The sequence below is a fragment of the Dasypus novemcinctus genome, chromosome 15 (genome assembly GCF_030445035.2).
Source record: "Dasypus novemcinctus isolate mDasNov1 chromosome 15, mDasNov1.1.hap2, whole genome shotgun sequence".
Lineage (NCBI taxonomy): Eukaryota > Metazoa > Chordata > Mammalia > Cingulata > Dasypodidae > Dasypus > Dasypus novemcinctus.
In genome coordinates, this window is record NC_080687.1 from 18,735,094 (window position 1) to 18,753,626 (window position 18,533).

At 38.6% G+C, this 18,533-nt stretch overlaps 1 protein-coding gene across 2 annotated transcripts in view; it reads left to right on the plus strand.

The window, feature by feature from the left end:
- Window positions 1-1,194: 1,194 nt before the first annotated feature.
- The window catches only part of CPAP (centrosome assembly and centriole elongation protein), a 60,039-nt gene continuing 42,700 nt past the window's right edge, over window positions 1,195-18,533 (plus strand). For both annotated transcript variants that reach the window (XR_009180596.2, XM_004446704.3), the window contains exons 1-4: window positions 1,195-1,391; window positions 10,932-11,434; window positions 11,906-12,029; window positions 16,302-16,601. Coding sequence is in view for 1 of the 2 variants with exons in the window: in XM_004446704.3 (XP_004446761.3) it covers window positions 10,994-11,434; window positions 11,906-12,029; window positions 16,302-16,601 (865 nt within the window). In the remaining variant the exon portion in view is untranslated. The remainder of the gene's footprint in view (window positions 1,392-10,931; window positions 11,435-11,905; window positions 12,030-16,301; window positions 16,602-18,533) is intronic.

Here is an 18,533-nt window from a genome sequence, read left to right on the forward strand (position 1 = left end):
CATATAGATCAGAACCTAAATTTAGCAGCTGGATAAAACTTGAGTGCAGTAAAGGTCCATTTATTCTATCAGCAAGTCACGTGAAGAGCGGTACTGAATACATTATTTGAATAAAAATATAAGAATATAATATTGGCACAAAAGAGAGGATCTTGTGACTGTCCTCAAAGATACATAACATTTTAGAAAAACAATGAGACTTTTTGGGCAGGTTCTCAAGACAACTGCCTATCTTAAATGAAGATGAAACTGTTTGGGTCCTAAATTGACAGGAGTTCTAGTCCTTGTCTGGCATCTTAAAATAGTTGTGTGATCTTGGAGTTGTAGGCTCGAGCATCCTCATCCATAATGAAAATTAAGCAAAACCTCCAGCAAAACCTAAACCTTGATTTAGGGAAGCAGGATTGTTTTTTAAATAGAAAGTAAAAAAATTATTTTTTTGGCGGGGAGTGAATTTCTATGAAAAAGTTAAATTTATTTTAGTTTTGGTGGTAATTTGCAGCAGCATACCATAAATGGTACTTCATCTGATTTCTTTAAATATTTTACTTTAATTACTGTTGTTTAAACAGACACGAAACCCAGCTCTATACTCATGCTAAATTTTGCAATGCTGTTACTTTCTAGATTTAAAGGGCTGTTTGTATCCACACGAGAATTCTTTAAATTCTCACTTTCTGTGCTCCAGTTTTAATATCTAATGGGCACACACCGCCAAACTACAAATTAGCTACGTGAGAAAAGATGACTATTTTTTGAGGGAATTCTGACATCTTTATCTTCGCCTTATGAAATACTGTGGCAGATTGCTTCTTTTTTTCTTTACTAAGTCACATCGAGCCAAAGCGGAAAACAAAGAGCACAAAACCAAACGAAAACAAACGAAAGCACCGCCAAAAGAGAAGGTAAGCAGCCAAAAATCGCCTCTATAAAAGTATTAGTCTCTAGCTTGCGAGTTTTCAGTCTCTACACTTTCGGCTTTGCGAGGAACAAGGAAACCTATTTCTCGCGTCTAGGTGGTACCTCAGCTCTGAAGAGTGCTGATTGTTTTAGCCAGGCGACTTTACGGTTTATTCCCAGGGACGGTTTCCCTGGGGCACAGCGGCCCAGGCGGGAGGTGCCGCGCAGTCGCGCCTTGGGTAACGACCGCCTCTGGCGTGTCGCCGGGAGTTGTAGTTGCATGATCTGAACGGCACATGCGCTCCAGCGAGGCAGGGAGCGCTGTGAACTACATGTCCGAAGAGGCCTCGGGCCGGGGCGGGCTAGGGGCAGGGCTCTGGCCGGAGGAGGCGGCCGAGGCGGCTGGTTCGTAAATGCGGCGGGACGCGGCGGCGCTAGAGTGTGGTTCGAGCGGCCGCTGCGGCGAGCCGGTCTCGAACCGGAGGCTTGCGGTAATTTTGTGGGCTTGGCGGGCGAGCGGGCAGGCGGGGCGGAGGAGCTGTTCTGGTGGGCCATCTCCGCACCGAGGGGGCCGACCGGCGCGGCAGAGTCGGCCCTCGGTCTCTTAGGGACAGCTTCGGCGCCGGGAGCTGGGCGACCGCGGCCTGCCGCCTCGGGGGGCGGACCGGGCTCTGGGCCCGGGGACACCGGAGCGATGACCAAGTCAGGCTAACTCCTGGGCAGCCTGCCTGCTTCTCGGCTGGGCTTTCCTCTTCGTTGTTTTGGCCCGACTTTAAGCTCGAGCAGGGCGGCGTTGCTTTCCGTCCTCTGTAAGGGCCCATCTCCTCATCTTGTAAGGTGCTTTTTAATTAAATTTTTTTTAATTTTAAATTTTTAAAGAAGCTTTAAAATACATAAATATTACATAAAAAATATAGGGGATTCCCACCACTTCTCCCCCTTCCACACTTTCACACATTAACAAAATCTTTTCATTAGTGTGGTTCATTTGTTACAATCGATGAATACAAATTGAAGGATTGCTAATAAACATGGACTATAGTTTACATTATAGTTTACACTTTGCACCGCACAGTTTTACAGGTTTTGTCAAAATGTGTAATGGCCTTGTCCGTCGTTGCAGTGTCATGCAGAACGATTCCTATGTCCCCCAAATGCCCGACGTTAACACCTTTTCTAAGGTGCTTCTGTTTTAAGCTTAGCCTTGGATTCGTGACATTTGACAGGGCGATAAAGGCTATCAAGGAAGTGGTTTTATTTTGCGGAACTGATTAGTCATTTCCCAAAACAACTAGTTACTTTTCAGGGTATAAGAGTGGCTTTCAATTAAGTTTTTATTTCTTTTATTGTGCGACGTAAATGAAACTTTCAGTTTTAACCATTTTTAAAGGTACAACTCAATGGGAATGGCATTAATCAATTTACAGTGTTGTGGCTTTGCGTTTGTTCTCTGTATTCACTTTTTCCTTTCACGATGCAGGAAATTTATCTTTCCAGTTCATTAAAGAACGTTTAAATAGCGCTCTTTAGAGGTTTTGAGTCTGTCAGTTTGTTTCAGATGTTTGATATCTGTAAAATCTGAAGTCCTCATACTAATCTTGTCCAGACGTTTTTTTGCAGTAAATACTTCTTTTACCAAGTGCTTAGATCAGGAATATCAGAATAGCAGATTCAGGTGAATTAGTACTTTTATACTTCGTGCTGATATTGAATACACGTATAGGATAATAGTTATGAAATTGAAGTGAAGATAGATTTTTTTTTAAAGTGGAGGAAAGATGCAGATTCCTGAGTGCTGCTTCACCATGTCACAGCACATGTAAAAAATGTACTACATTTTTGTAGTCTTTGATGTTATAAAATGACCTTGTGACTGGTTTCCTTTCTAAATTTGGATTTTAAAAGGTTTCCTGCCAAGGTCATTGAAGTTACCTGTTTGATTTTGATGAAAAATTGTTAAGCCAAAAAGCACTTTTAAATTATTTACAGTCAATTTGTATGGCGCTTTTTATTACAATGAATATCTTCTGTATATTGATTTCTGTTAGAAAAATGTATAAAATTGTGACTGTGGATTTCTCTTAAAAACTTTTTCAATTTTAATAATTTTTGTACGTGTCCAGTCAGGTCCCAAATAAGCTTTTTGTTTCCTTGGAGCTTCAAATTTAAATCATTCATATGCAATGTGGTAACTGAGCAAACGTAAATCATACTGCCATTTTTTTCATTGATTAATAGTGGCAAGAATTCCTTTCGTTTTAAAAGTCTTTAATTTGAAGTACTAGTATGGTAAAACTCAAGTCAATCAAGGAGTGTTGGCAAAGAACAGAATATTATTAAGTTTACTGTCTTTTTTGTTGGACAGTTTTATAGACTGGCATTTCATAGAATTTTGCACAAGGGTAATGAACAATTATAACAAGTATGTTCATGTCACTATTTGTGGATTCTGTTTTAGAAAACTGAGCACAAGTATTTTCAATGCGTATCATACAGTGGAATGAAAGCAAGAAGAGAATCAGCATTCTTGTTTTTAAATTCCATTAAATCCAGATTTTTGAACTTAACGTATATATCATGATAGAACCTTTTTTTTTTCATCTCTCGCAGGAATTCTTTGACAGATATAAAAAGGTTAGAAAATATCTGTCCACAAGTTTGATTTTTTTTAGGCTATGAATTGGTAGTATTTCTTTGTAAATCTGGGTTATCTTTGACATAAAACGTACCTAAATTAACAATAAGTCAGTGTCTTTTATATTGTTCCACTCATCTGACGCTAAATAAAGGTACTTGCAATTTTTCAAATTTTGAATCATTAGTAGAAGGGTTTTGTATTCTGTGGACACTTGTCTGGTGATCTAATTAAACATCTTTCACTTCTTGTAAAGTATCTTCCTTAATAATTTCCTCATAATTTTCTAACATAATTTTCAGAACTGAAATAATTTACTTACCTCCTCTCCATCTTAAAATGGTATTATTTGCGTATGTATGTGTATATCCATGTGTGTGCAAGAATCCAAGCTCTTTTATAGCTTGTCAAAGTTACAGATCATTCAATTATGATATAGGTGACAAATTTCATTTTTTATTATTGAGAATAAACATATCAAAGTTAATTTGATTTTGCTGAAATTGTCTCTGTTACCCACTTACTATCTTAATTTTTTTTTTACACATCGAACAGCTTTTTAAAATTTGCTCCTCCACAGCAAGTTGCAGTTGCCATTTGATTTGTTACATAACTTTTACCAAGTCTTTTTTGCTTCACTGTTTTGTTTGTAGTACTAGCTTCTGCATCTTTACTTGATTCTTCAGTAGTATGTCTTTGTTTTAAATTGAAAACTTTATCCACAATTGTTTTTTGTTTTTTAAAGATTTATTTTATGTCTTTATTTTTCCCCCCTTCCCTTCCTCCCACCCTGCTGTTTTGCTGTTTGTTTTGTCCTCTCTTCTCATTTTTTCTCCTCTAGAATTCACCAGGATCCTGGAGACCCCTCATGTGGAGAGACGGTCCCTGTTAATTGCGCACCTCGGTTCCTGGTTTCTGCTGCCCTTCATCTTGACTCTCCCTTTGTCTCTCTTTTGATGCATCATCATCTTGCTGTGTGACTCACTTGCACAGACACTGGCTTGCCATGCAGGTGCTCACGTGGGCACTGGCTCGCCATGTGGGCACTTGTGCTCACCACATGGGCACTTGGCGCGGGCACTGGCTGACCGCATGGTCATGCTTACTCTTCTTTTTCACCAGGAGGCCCTGGGGATTGAACCTGGCTCCTCCCATATGGTTGGCAGAAGCGCTATCACTTGAGCCATATCTCCTTCTCAACACATTTGTTTTTTAAACTAGAAAAATAATTGAACTATATCATAATTAAAATAAAAATAAGTATTTCATTTAATTACTATTTGCAGTTTATACAGGGATCACTAACTCATACTATTAGTATATACTATTCAAATAAACACATGACATCCATGTGTTTCAAAAAAATCATTCAAACAATCAGTTTGTTGACAATGACTAAATTGGTGACATGTTTCTGTGAATAGGAGAAAGGATTCACAAGACACACACTTTAATACAACAATAATGTTGTGAAGTACTTTAATACAAAAATATTGTATGCAATGCAATGGTTAGAGATGTAGTCTTAACCAAAAGAATAAAGTTGTATTTAATAGAAATATATTTTGTACTAATTCAGTTTTAAAATTCAGTTTAAACTTCAAATTAAATTGAAATTCATCCCCTCTGTCAGGTTAGATACATTTCAAGTGCTCAATAGCCATATGTGATTAGTGGCTACTGTTTTGGGCAGCACAGGTCTATGTAACTCTTCCAGCCTCCTTTCCTTCTTTTTTTAATGATGTATGCTGCTCTGTACTTTGCCAGTTAACAGTATATCTTGGATATATATTCAGTGCTTCCATATTAGTACTCAAAAAGCTTACTTGTTCTCTAACAATTATATGATATGAATATATCATGATTGGCTAGTCCCCTGTGTTAATGGACATTTATTTTCATTTAATTGCAAATGTGAACTCATAATAATATAACTCGGGCAAAATGCCTAGATGTGAAACTGCTGTGTCAGAGTTTCTGTACATTTACATTTTGGATAGTTATTGTCAAATTGCCCTCTGAAAGAGTGTACTACTTTATATTCCTAAGTAACATTTTATGAAAGAGTTCTTTTCCACGTTGGATGTTAATGATTTTTAGTTTTTGCCAATCCAATATGTGAAAAAATGATATGTCATTACTGTTTTTTTTTTTTTAAGATTTATTTTATTTATTTCTCTCCCCTTCCCCCTGCTCCATTGTCTTCTCTGTGTCCATTCATTGTGTGTCCTTTTGTGTCCACTTGCATTCTCTGCGACACTGGGAATCTGTGTCTCTTTTCATTGCATCATCTTGCTGCACCACTCAGGACACCCCTGTGTGTCATAGCACTCCTTGCGTACCGCAGCGCTGCATGTGGACCAGCTCACCCCACGAGTCAGGAGGCCCTGGGGATTGAACCCTGGACCCTCCATATGGTAGACAGAAGCTCTGTCAGTTGAGCCACATCCGCTTCCCTCATTACTGTTTTAAGTTCTGTTTTTTCGAGCATATTTTAATGTTGGACATCTGTATTTCTTTCCTTTTACATCCTTTGTGTATTTTGTTTTATAGACACAGATATGAAGCAAAATGCTTTTGTTTCCAAATTTCCATTTTTCATTTTCCTTTGGTTACATAGATTTGCTCTATTATATTGATAAAGGATAGAATTATGCCTGAAAGAGAGTGTGGGTGTCATTTCAAAAAGCTACTAGATCCCCTCTCCTTCAAAGCCATAGCTAACAATTCTTCCTTCTCTCCATTCTCATCAGCCTACAAACATGCTGTAATTTCTCCCCAAAAAAATCCCTCTTCACTCTATATTTCTGTGCAGCTACTGTCCCATTTATTGCCTTCCCTCTATAGCAAAACTGGAAAGCATTATTTATGCTCCCTCTCTCCAGTTCCTTATTCTTTCATGTATATCCTCCATTCAGGCTTTTGCCCATGCCCAGTCTGCTACAGCGCTCATTGAAGTCATCATGACTTCTGCTTTGCTAGATTCAAAACTCCTTTCTCAGTTCTCTTTATACATTCATTGATTAATAGCATTTAACAGAACTAATCCCTATTTCTTCCTTGAAACACTTTATTCACTTGGCTTCAAGGACACTGCAGTTATTACCTATTCTCTTCTTTGTCTGTCCGCAGTCCCTTAGTGAAATCACTCAGTGTCAAGATTTTAAATACCATCTGTATGCTGAGGACACCCAAGTTAATGGTTCACAGCCTTGACCTCTTCCATAATTCCACTCTTGTGCATACAGCTGCCCATACAACATCACTACTTAGATATCTTATAGGCATAGTCACAAGTCCTAAATTCAGTTTTTGATTACTGACTCCCCCAAACCTGTTGCATCCCCAGTCTTGCCTATTTCTCCATTTCAATTAATAGCAACTCCATTCTTTCAGTTGCTCAGCCAGACATTTTTGAGGAATTAAGAGGAGGAGCCCAGTGACCTCTGGAGGTTGGTAGACATTAAAGGAGGGGTCATAGGTTATATAGTCTGATCAAATGAGATTCCAAATGGGATGTTTTGTTTGTTTGTTTGGTTTTGGTTTTAATGGTAGAGGAAGGGGGAATTGTCTTAAACCAGAGAAGAGGATGATGAACACATTCTACCCGTAAGCCACTAGGCTTATGGGGTGTGGACTTCCTGGGAAGAAGTGTTCTCAGGAATGTGAAGGGAATGCTCAGAGAAGAGGTTAAGTATAACAGGATTTTAATGATGGCAGATGTTGAATGTTTTGGATTTGGGGAGGCTTGTGAGATGGAGAGAGGATAAGTCATGTGTAGAGCTGCATGGGGATCAGAGTATAAAAGATAAAGGGTGACTTGGGAGTCTTGGGCTTCTTGTGGTGACATTAATAGATTTAAACCTTCAATGAGATTGTTCTTGGAGAACTCAAGGTTGATATTGGGGGTGGACTGAGAACTAGTGGGTGTCTGGAGGGATGGGGTATGGGTGGGAGGGCAGGTGTATTCTCCTTGATTCCTGCAGATGGAGGTTAGGAAGTCTGGTATGGCTGGGTATTATTCTACCCCTGCAATCTGTGCAGCTTGCTCCATCATCTCCCCTGTGTTTTTGTGTGTGTGTGTGTGTGTGTGTGTTTTTAATTTCTCTCCCTTTCCCCACCCCACCCCACCCCCCAGTTGTCTGCTCTCTGTGTCCATTTGCTGTGTGTTCTTCTGTGTCCGCTTGTATTCTTGTTAGTGGCACCCGGAATCTATGTCTTGTTTTGTTGCGTCATCTTGCTGTGTCAGCTCTGCATGTGTGTGGCGCCATTCCTGGGCAGGCTGCACTCTTTTTTTGCGCTGGGCAGCTCTCCTTATAGGGCGCACTCCTTGTGTGTGGGGCTCCCCTATGCAGGGGACACCCCTGCATGGCATAGCACTCCTTGCGCGTATCAGAACTGCGCGTGGGCCAGCTTATCACATGGATCAGGAGGCCTGGGGTTTGAACCTTGGACCTCCCAAGTGGTAGGTGGATGCCCTATCCGTTGGGCCAAATTCACTTCCCTCCCCTGTGTTTTTAATTTTACTTTTCAGTGAATCCTCCCAGCCACCCGATCCAAACAGACCTAACTAGTCACTGTCTCCTCCAACTTGGCCTTTACTTTCTCCTTAGCATTTTTTTTTTAAAGATTTATTTTATTTATTTCCCCTACTCCCCTTGTTCCCCCTTTGTCTGCTCTCCGTGTCCACTCGTGTATTCTCTGTCTGCTTGTATTCTCATTAGGCGGCTCCAGGAACCGATCCTGGGACCTTCTGAAGTGGGAGAGAGGCGATTACTCTCATGTGCCACCTCAGCTCCCTGTTATACTTCGTCTTTGTATTTTCTTTCCTCTGTGTCTTTTGTTGAGTCATCTTCTTGTGCTAGCTTTCCATGTCGGCTGACACTCCTGTGTGGGGCAGCTTTACTACACTGGGCAGCCTTCCCGTGCAGGGCTGCACTCCTGCATGGGGCTACATTCCCTCTTGGGCCGGCACTCCATGTAGGCCAGCTCACCATGTGGGCAGGCTTGCCCTCACCAGGAGGCCCTGGGCATTGAACCCTGGACCTCCTGTACGGTAGACCGGAGCCCAATTGGTTGAGCCACATCTGTTTCCCATACTTAGCATTCTTTGTTGTGTAACATACTGCATACTTTACTTACTTGTGTGTATATCTTTTACTCATTGAACTCTTGATTTATTACCTGCTATATACCCAGGACCTAGAATAGTATCTGGCATAGTGTAAGCGTAATAAATATTAGTTGAGTAAAACCACAGTCATACAAAGGGAGAAAAACTTATCTTCTCCCTTTTTAAGTCCAATTTAAGTATATGTATTGTACAATGACAAAATTACATTAGGAATTTGTTAAAAAAAACCTTTATTTTTATTAGAGAAATTGTAACAATCATGTAGAAAACATAGAGTTCTCATATACCCCTTCTCACACACAGTTTTTCCTATTATTAGTTTGGTACCTTTGTTACAATTGATCAAATAATATTATAATTGTACTATTAATTACAGTCCAGAGTTTACATTAGGGTTCACTGCTTATGTTAAACAGTCCTAAGGCTTGTTTTTGTTGTTTTTTAAATTTTTATTCTAGTAACAGGTACTATCTAAAAATTCCCCTTTTAATCACATTCAAATATATAATTCATTTAATTCAGTTAATGTTAATTACATTCATAAAGTTGTGCTACCATCATCACCATCCATTACCAGAACTTTCCATCACTCCAAACAGAAATTCTGTACTAATTAAGTATTAACTTCCCATTTCATACTCCCATTCCAGTCCCTGGTAATCTGTATTCTAATTTCTGACCATATGAATTTGCTTATTCTAATTATTTCGTATCAGTGAGATCATACAATACTTATCCTTTTGTGTTTGGCTTATTTCACATTTCTCTCAACATGATGTCTTTCAGGTTCATCCATGGTCATTGTATGTGTTGGAACTTCAAGGAATTTGGTTGAAGTATGATAATTCATACAGAGTAGCTATTTGAGTCAATATAATTTCTATTGGACATTGAGCACAAGTAATATATTATAATTCTGAATTTGTATCCAGTATAACTTTAGTTCTGATTTAATTTTAACTTAATTTTAGAAAGTATTTGTCAAGTTCCTCCTATCTGCCAGGCATGATGCTAGGCAGTAGAGAACAGATATCTTGAAGAAAGTCACAGTTTGGTGGGGTATGAACATGGAGAAAGTCACAGTTTGGTGGGGTATGAACATGGAAAGCAAAATACCTCTAATGATAAGATAAGTGCTAAAATAGGACTGCCTAGTGTGGGAAAGTGTGGCAGGGAGTTGGGGGAGTAAGGGAAAGGGGAAACAGTGCCAGTGCCAGGAAAAGCCATGAGATGCGTGTGTGTGACTTGTTCTGAAACTGTGGAGTATGCCAGCTCCCAGTTGGCAAAGAAGCAATGCCAGGTTAGGGACAGAAGCATGAGAGTGCTTAGTGTGGGCAATAGCTGATATTGATAGTGGTTTTTTTGTTGTTATTTCTGTTTTTATAATTTAATAATTTAGAGGGTGTTTTAGTTTCTGTAGTTTAGATCAACTGATCTAGCACTTGTAGAAAATCATCAGTAACTGAATGATTGGATCAGAGGGGATCTCAGGTTATTTGATGTACTCAATTTGGGTATTTTAAGACTTTTTTTTTTAATTTTTTTTAAAGATTTATTTTTATTTTTATTTAATTCCCCTCCCCTCCCCCGGTTGTCTGTTTTCTGTGTCTTTTTGCTGCGTCTTGTTTCTCTGTCCGCTTCTGTTGTCGTCAGCGGCACGGGAAGTGTGGGCGGCGCCATTCCTCGGCAGGCTGCGCCCTCCTTCGCGCTGGGCGGCTCTCCTTATGGGTGCACTCCTTGCGCATGGGGCTCCCCTACGCGGGGGACACCCCTGTGTGGCACGGCACTCCTTGCGCGCATCAGCACTGCGCATGGGCCAGCTCCACACGGGTCAAGGAGGCCCGGGGCTTGAACCGCGGACCTCCCATGTGGTAGACGGACGCCCTAACCACTGGGCCAAAGTCCGTTTCCCTAAGACTTTTAAAACACATGTAGCTTTTTTTTTTTTTCTTTAAAGATTTATTTATTTATTTATCCTCCCTGCCCCCAAGATGGTTCTCTTGTCTGTCTGCTCGTTGTTTGCATGCCTTCTCCAGGAAGCACTGCGAACCGAACCCAGGACCTCCCACATGGGAAGTGAGTGCCCAGGGCCTGAGCCAAATATACTCCCAAAACGTGGCGTAATACATAATTGTTTGTTAGCTAACATCTTTTATATATGAAATATTTAGTAAATTTTTGTGCTGGGTTGAGGTTTGGGCTAGTTTTAGGATTTCTAAGAACTTTTACTGATAATTTTTATTGACTGTCTTCTGTCTGCAGGTATTGGAAATCAATAGTTTTTCTAGTTTTTACATTATTTTAATAGTGTCATTGGACTAAAAATGTTCCTGATGCCAACCTCTTCGGAGTTCAACAGTGGGCAGAATTTCTTAACCCAGTGGATGGCCAATCCTTCTCGTGCTGGGGTCATAATAAATCGTGGATTTCCTATTTTGGAAGCAGAAGGGGAGAATCAAGCAGCTATGAACATTTCTACCAGCTTTCCTACTAAAGCCACTCATTTTTCAAATAGCTTCAGCTTTATAAGTGAAGATTCACTTCATGAAGAACAGAAATTGGAGTCTAACAGCCCTTACAAACTACTATCAGAGAACTCTGAAACACATACAATCTTTCCTTTAACTGAAAAGGGTCCACATGTAGTGGCACATCAGGATGCTCCTGGACATTGGGAAGATAACAAAAATGACTTTATACCCGATCTTGCAAGTGAATTCAAAGAAGCAGCTTGTAAAGACCCACTTTTTAAAAAACTTGAACAGGTAGAACAGGATTTGGCATAATATATATTTGAGTTACTGCAGGTTTCTGTTTATGTAGAAAATTTTGCCCTTTATCTAATGTGAGAAGCAGTAAAACATTTTTAATATATGGCATAAATATAACACTTAAGTAACTTTAAGTTGCTACCTAAGTTGATAAAAACTATTAGAAATGGTTGATCAAATATTAAGGTAAAAAAGTTGGTGATTGTCAATATATTGTACCCACACTAAGAATTAAAGAATTGATATGGCTGTTCTGTTTCTTAGTTGAGATAATTGGTAGTGTATCTTTAATGAAAAATTGGATTTTAGAGTTTCGATGATTTAGGGATCTTTCTTTGAAACTCTTTAATAGGGAAGATATGAGAAGAGAGATGGGAGAGATTAAGATTAAGATAAATTTAAGGAGCTAGGATCCATGAAGAAATCTAAAGTTAAATTAATGAAGCTAATTTTTTGTTTAACAAGCTGAAAGAAGTACAACAGAAGAAGCAGGAACAGCTAAAAAGACAACAATTAGAGCAACTACAAAGACTCATGGAAGAACAAGAAAAGCTGCTTACTCTGGTGTCTGGGCAACATGCCTTCCCAGGTATTTACTTATGTAGGATCTTCAGTTAGTACAATGAAAAGACAGTTACATTCTTATCATTGGTAGTTTGATAGGCTATTTCTACTGTTACTCTCATTTCTTTTCAGGGAGCAGCAGATAAATGTCTGACATGATGGTGGTAATAATATGATTGGGACACAAGGGGGATGTGATGTTCTAGAGGTCTGCGCCCTGTTTAAAGGCATGCATGTTTATTTGAAAATATCTAGAAGCCAGGTTTGACCTAGGTTTACATCCTCTGCCAGATGAATGAAAAACTGCTTGTGGTCATAAAGGTAAATAAGTGTAAAAGCCACTCTGCTCAACTGAAGAACCATATAAAAAAATGTCATCTGTGATAGTAGTTAGCAGTATTCTTCTGTCATATGCTAGATCAGTTAACAAGGAAAAACTTGAAACCTGATCTGGAGCAGTGGCATTAAAAGATATTTTTATTACACTCCATAGTAACAAAGATTTTAAATCATGACTCATAATGACACAGGAGTTTCACAAATCTGTCCTTGTTAGTGTGCCTGGTATGTAGTAAGGACATTTTCTATTTTATTCTTTTCTAAATCATTTTTGAAAATGCCAACTATGACCTATTGCATTGGGTAATAGAATTACTAATGAGTTGTGCCCCACAGTTTGAAAACATTGGCCTAGAGTAATGTATTTGCTTTTTGGTGCTCCCTTTTAAGAGACACACTACTGATTCAGGAAAGTGCCTATTCTTTTCAGAAATTGTGCAGGGCATTGAGAATACAAATGAAGAAAAGACATTAGCAAGTGAGTGTGCACAGTGTGACTGGGTTGGGAGTGGGAGGTGGTAGTTAGAAATTGCAGTATATGAAGAATGGTTTAGGGTATTTGGATATTTACCTTGGAGAAGGTACAGAACATGTGATATGGATCTTGAAGTATTTGAATGGTTCAGGTTTCCCTTATGGAATACATAACAAGAATAAGATTACTTAAATAACAGCTTGTGATGCTTTTTTTTGAGTTAAGAAGTTGTGAGCATAATGTTAAAAATTCCCATACGTCACCCCTCCACCAACACATTGTTATGGAACTTTTGTTACAGATTATGAAAGAACGTCATCAAAACATTGCAACTAACTATGGTCTATAGCTTATATTTGATATATATTTTTTGTATATCCTCCCCAATTATTAACACCATGTATTAGTATTGTACATTTGTTACAGTTTGTGAGAGAACACTCTCATATTTGTACTGTTAACAACATGATTCACCGTGTTAAACAGTCCTATGCCTTGTACAGTCCATCCAAAGTGTACACTCCGTGGCTCTCACTTTCATCACAGAGTTATGCAGTTGTTGCCTCAGTAAAATTTTAATGTTTTCCTTAGTCCAAAAGAAAAAATCCCATTCCTACCTATTAATTGACCCTTAGCATTGATATAGTACCTTCTTTGACATTGAGGCAAGAATATTACAATATTGCTATCAAGTATAATCCATAAGTTACCTTAATTGTACTTTTCCCATCCATCAACATATTTGTGATGCTTTTTAAGGTAGAAATAGCACTATGGCAGAGCAATAGAGAGGCAGATTTCAAAGTTTCAAAATTTAAGAACTAGCCTCATTCAGTCATAGAACAGTTTGTTTTAGGGCAGTTTTCAACCCTTTAAAACACTTAAATTATTGAGGATCCCGAAGAACTTTTGTTAATTGAGCTGTATCTATCAATATTTACTGTATTAGAAATTAAAACTGACAAGCAAAAATTTATTTAAAATAATATACCAATTCTATATTATCATAAATGACATTTTTAATGGAAAAAATTTTCTAAAACAAAATGAGAAGAGTGGCATTGGTTTATATCTTTGAAAAGATGGCTTAAAAAAACTCAACTGAATCTCATATCAACCTCTGCATTGAATCTATTGAGATTTAATGTTGGGTTGAAGACTGGAACAAATCCCATGTTGCATGGGCTTTTAACTGGGAACAGAGAAAAGTATTCTTATAGGCTTTTCAGATATTTGTGGGCATTCTTTGATATTGCACCACAACTCAACTTCTTTTAGCAGTATGGAATTTGAAAACATATTAAAGAACTTTACATTAAAAATATATGGGGATATCTCAGCATTCTGAATGGATCTTTCATCATTTTTGATTTGGTAATGGTCATTTGGAAAGTATTGGTTCATAGAGTTATAAAGTCTTCTAAATGTTGACATATTTCATTATATAATATAAAAATTACATTCATTCCTGTTACACCAATCTCAGCACTAAAGTCTTGAAGTATTATAAAATTTTCAAGCTTATGGTGGTGGATACAAGTTTTCCAAAATTCTAATTTTTATTTGAAAGCTCAATTTTTATCATTGGCAACAAATACTATCAGTTGTTTTCCTTGAACAAACTGGCTCACTTGTTTGATTGTTGAGATAATGTTTGCTTTGTACCCAGGTTTAAATAATCATCATTTGTCTGTTATTCATTCTTTTCCATGAAAATGGTGTTTCTTGGAAAAAGTGACTGGTTGAGCTTACAACTTAATTACACAAGTGTTTTTCCTTAAGACAACCACATTTTGGTATGCAGCAGAAATTTTGTCCCATAGACTATAAAAAGATGTTCTCAAAGGTTTAGACTTAATAAGATGTATATTTTTTGCTACTTCATCAGGGACATTTTTAGTGAACTGTAGTGTTTTGTTTTTCTTAACTGCATTTACATGCAGTGGAGAGTACAGTGACCGCAGTCGACTAAGTGTTGCTTTCCTGATCCGAGTGAAGGTGCAAGCCATTTCATACAGTGCTTTTGTGGCATCAGTGCAAATGTCAGCATGGGGAGAAAGGCAAATTCTATTTTAATATTATTATGAAAATAATTTTGCCCTTGTGGTCACCTTGAAAGAGTCTCAGAGACTTCCAGGGGTCTACAGACTGCATTTTGAGAACTGCTTAGAGTTTTGCTCTTTTAGCAAAGATGTCTCCAGGTTGCAGTGGGATGACCGTTTGTTAAAAATGTTGAGGAGGTGAGAGATAATGCTGTGAAGGAAGAGAGGTTAAACTTGATATTCAGTGACACCCTACTTAATTCTCTAATTTTATTTGTGGACTTGGGCAGAGGTATATGGTATGTGATAGGTGATAGTGGCTCTCTCATAAAACATTGTGTCTTTTTTTTTTTTAAAGATTTATTTATTTATTTAATTCCCCCTCCCCCCCCCGGTTTTCTGTTTTCTGTGTCATTTTGCTGCATCTTGTTTCTTTGTCCGCTTCTGTTGTCGTCAGCGGCACGGGAAGTGTGGGCAGCACCATTCCTGGGCAGGCTGTACTTTCTTTCCTTTCGCGCTGGGCAGCTCTCCTTACGGGTGCACTCCTTGCGCGTGGGGACGCGGGGGACACCCCTGCGTGGCGCGGCACTCCTTGCGCGCATCAGCACTGTGCATGGGCCAGCTCCACATGGGTCAAGGAGGCCCGGGGTTTGAACCGCGGACCTCCCATGTGGTAGCCGATGCCCTAACCACTGGGCCAAGTCCGTTTCCCAACATTGGGACTTAATTTCCAAATTAGATGAGATAAAATGGGGAAACAGAGGGATAGCAGCAAGATTTCAGGGGCCTTGGATGGCAGCAGAATGGCTAGTATGCCATCTGCCCCCTACATAGTGTATCACAACAATGGGCACCATTGTAGAAACTCTTCCCTCTGTTTATTAGGTTATTCCAAAAGCATATACTTAAAAAACAAAGCAAACAAAATGTTATGCAGGAAATTAAAAAATACAGAGAAATACAAAAAAAAGATATCACCTCTAATTCCTACCACCCAGGGATATCATAATGTTAACGGTCTAAAGAGAAGATATTTTATGTGCTATGACATAGAGAATTATTGGTTATTAAGGAACCAGTCGGGTCATTTATAACTGTCTGCCTTGGTGCTCTGTTTCTGGCTATGCCTGTCACAGGGATGCATCATTACACAATTCAGGGCTGCTTCTACCTTGATGGAGTGTGAATATGTCCCTGGGATAAGGCAGTGCTGTAGCTTGGTCTGTGTGTAAATTGCAGTATAAATACTCCTCACCAGAATATGAGTCGTTAACTATTGAAATTTCATGTTTTTGTTGAACAGTTTCCTAGTAAGGAAGAAAAAATACTGTGATATGATTACTTTCCTGTAGCGAAAATCTGTGGGGTGGAGGTCACCACTAGGCAGAAGAGAAAATATTGTAGAAAGTCATAAGTTTTGCTTATTTTTCTTAATTGCAAGGTTCAGCTCTACTGCCTGATGATCAGAGCCAAAAGTATAAATCTCCAGGTGATTCAACCACTGTAGATCAAACTATGCCCTTCTTACCATCATACACCTACCAGAATCAAACCCAAGAGAAAATGCTCGCTTCTAACATGTTACCTGATGAACAAAACAACTTCTGTAGAACTGCTAATCAAGCTTTTGTCTTAACTTCAAAAAGTGGTGCTTCTCCCAATTTGTTTTATGAGGCACATTATCAAGAAGCATTTGTGAACAAAAATGATTTGAAGGAAGAAAACCATGACCACCCTGCAGGTGAGTTACTTATATTTCTCTATTCTGTACTTGACTGATAGTGTGACCAAGTTGTCCTAAGACAGGAGAATCCCTTTCTGCACATTTTCCCTGTCATGGCTTTCATTGTAAGGTCCTTTGTGTTGCACAACACTGACCCTGAGCTGGACCCAGTGCAAGGAGTTGGGTTGGTGACTTCACTAACTTCAAACCTTGCACTGTAGCAGGGCGTCTCCAAAAAGGGAGGTATGTTCTGCATGTGTCATTTTTCTTTGAAAGCTTAGAAATAGTTTGAGGATGCTTTGAAATGTGTGTGTGGTGGTAAGGAGGCCATGATAGAAAATGTGAACTGTGAAAAATGGGGTGATGGGAGTTATTGCTCAGTCTTGGTCTGCTCTTCTTCTGTGCCTCTACATTCCTGGCAACTAGCACCCTCCAGGCATGTGGCTGATACTTGATGTTTGAGGTATCTACAGTTGAATTCTTGGCATTTTTAGTGTATTTTTTTCTAGTCTCTTTTTTTTAGTCTTATTCCTATTTGGGACACACCCTCCTTCTTTTTAAACATTGTTATAATCCACTCCCCCTCCCTTTTTTAACATTGTTGTAATCAAGGAGTGTTGTATAATAATGTGGGTTTTTTCCTTCGCTCAACATGGAAAATAGTTATGAAATACATACAAACATGAATGCGTTCTTTTGAGTAATTTTAAGTTTTAGAAGAATACAAATAATATAACAAAAAATGTCTGTACTCACTACTTAGAATTGGACCCCTTTGTGCCTAATAGCTTATTCCTAATTTAGAGTTAACTTCTTGCTATGGAAAGACAAATGTCTTTTTCATCTTTTTTAAAGAATACACTCCCTTAACCTTTTTTTTTTTTCTTTTTTCTTTTGAGGTACCAGGGTCGGGGATTGAACCTGGGACCTCATATGTGGGATTGACCTCATATGTGGGAAGCTGGCACTCAACCATTAAGCCACATTGGCTTCCCTGAGTTGGTTTTTTCATTTGTTTTGCTTGTTTGTTTTTGTTTTATCAGGAAGCACCCGGAACCAACCCGGAACCTCCCATAAGGGAGGTGGGTGCTCAACTGCTTGAGCCACATCCGCTCCCATGTTTGCTTGTTTTTGTTTTTAGGAGGTACTGGGGATTAAATCTGGGACTTTGTATATGGGATCCAAGCATTCAACCACTTGAGCTACATCTATTCTCCTCCCTTAAGCTTTTATTTTGAAAAGTTTTAAACATCCAGATAAGTTGAAAGATACTGCAATGATAACCCACAACCTAGATTCAACAATTAATATTTTGCCATATTTATGTTTTTTTATGTATGTATGTGTATATCTGTATATTCCTATACCTATATCGCTGTCTACATCTATATACATGCAGTTTGCTGAGCCATTTCATTGAAAGCAATTTTCGGACAATATGTTACTTCATTGCCAAAAACTTCAGTGTGCATCAAATAAAAATTAGGACAGTCCTCTGTGTGACAGATATATCATTATTAGACTTATGAAAGTTAGCAGTTCTTTTTATATCCAGTCTCCATTTTGAAATTTCCCCTGTTTTCCTTCAAATATTTTTATTGCTGTTTTTAAAAAAATCAGGATCCCATTAAATTGATGTATCACGTTTGGTGGTGTAACTCCGTAGTGGTTGTAATCTAGAAAAACCTCTTCCTTTTTTCCCATAACATTAACCTTTTAAAGAATATAAAGTGTCTTAAGTGGAGAATTGTAGTTTTTCTTTTATAAAATAAATCTTTGAGAGTTCTAAAATATTTTGCTTACATTACTTTTATTTATTTATTTATTTATTTATTTACACGCACAAATCGGCCTTTATTGATTACAGCGGGACTAAAGAGAGGAGGCCACTCCCGGCCCTGGGGCGTAGTCCAGAAACCCCGTCGCCGCCCGGGCTACATTACTTTTAAA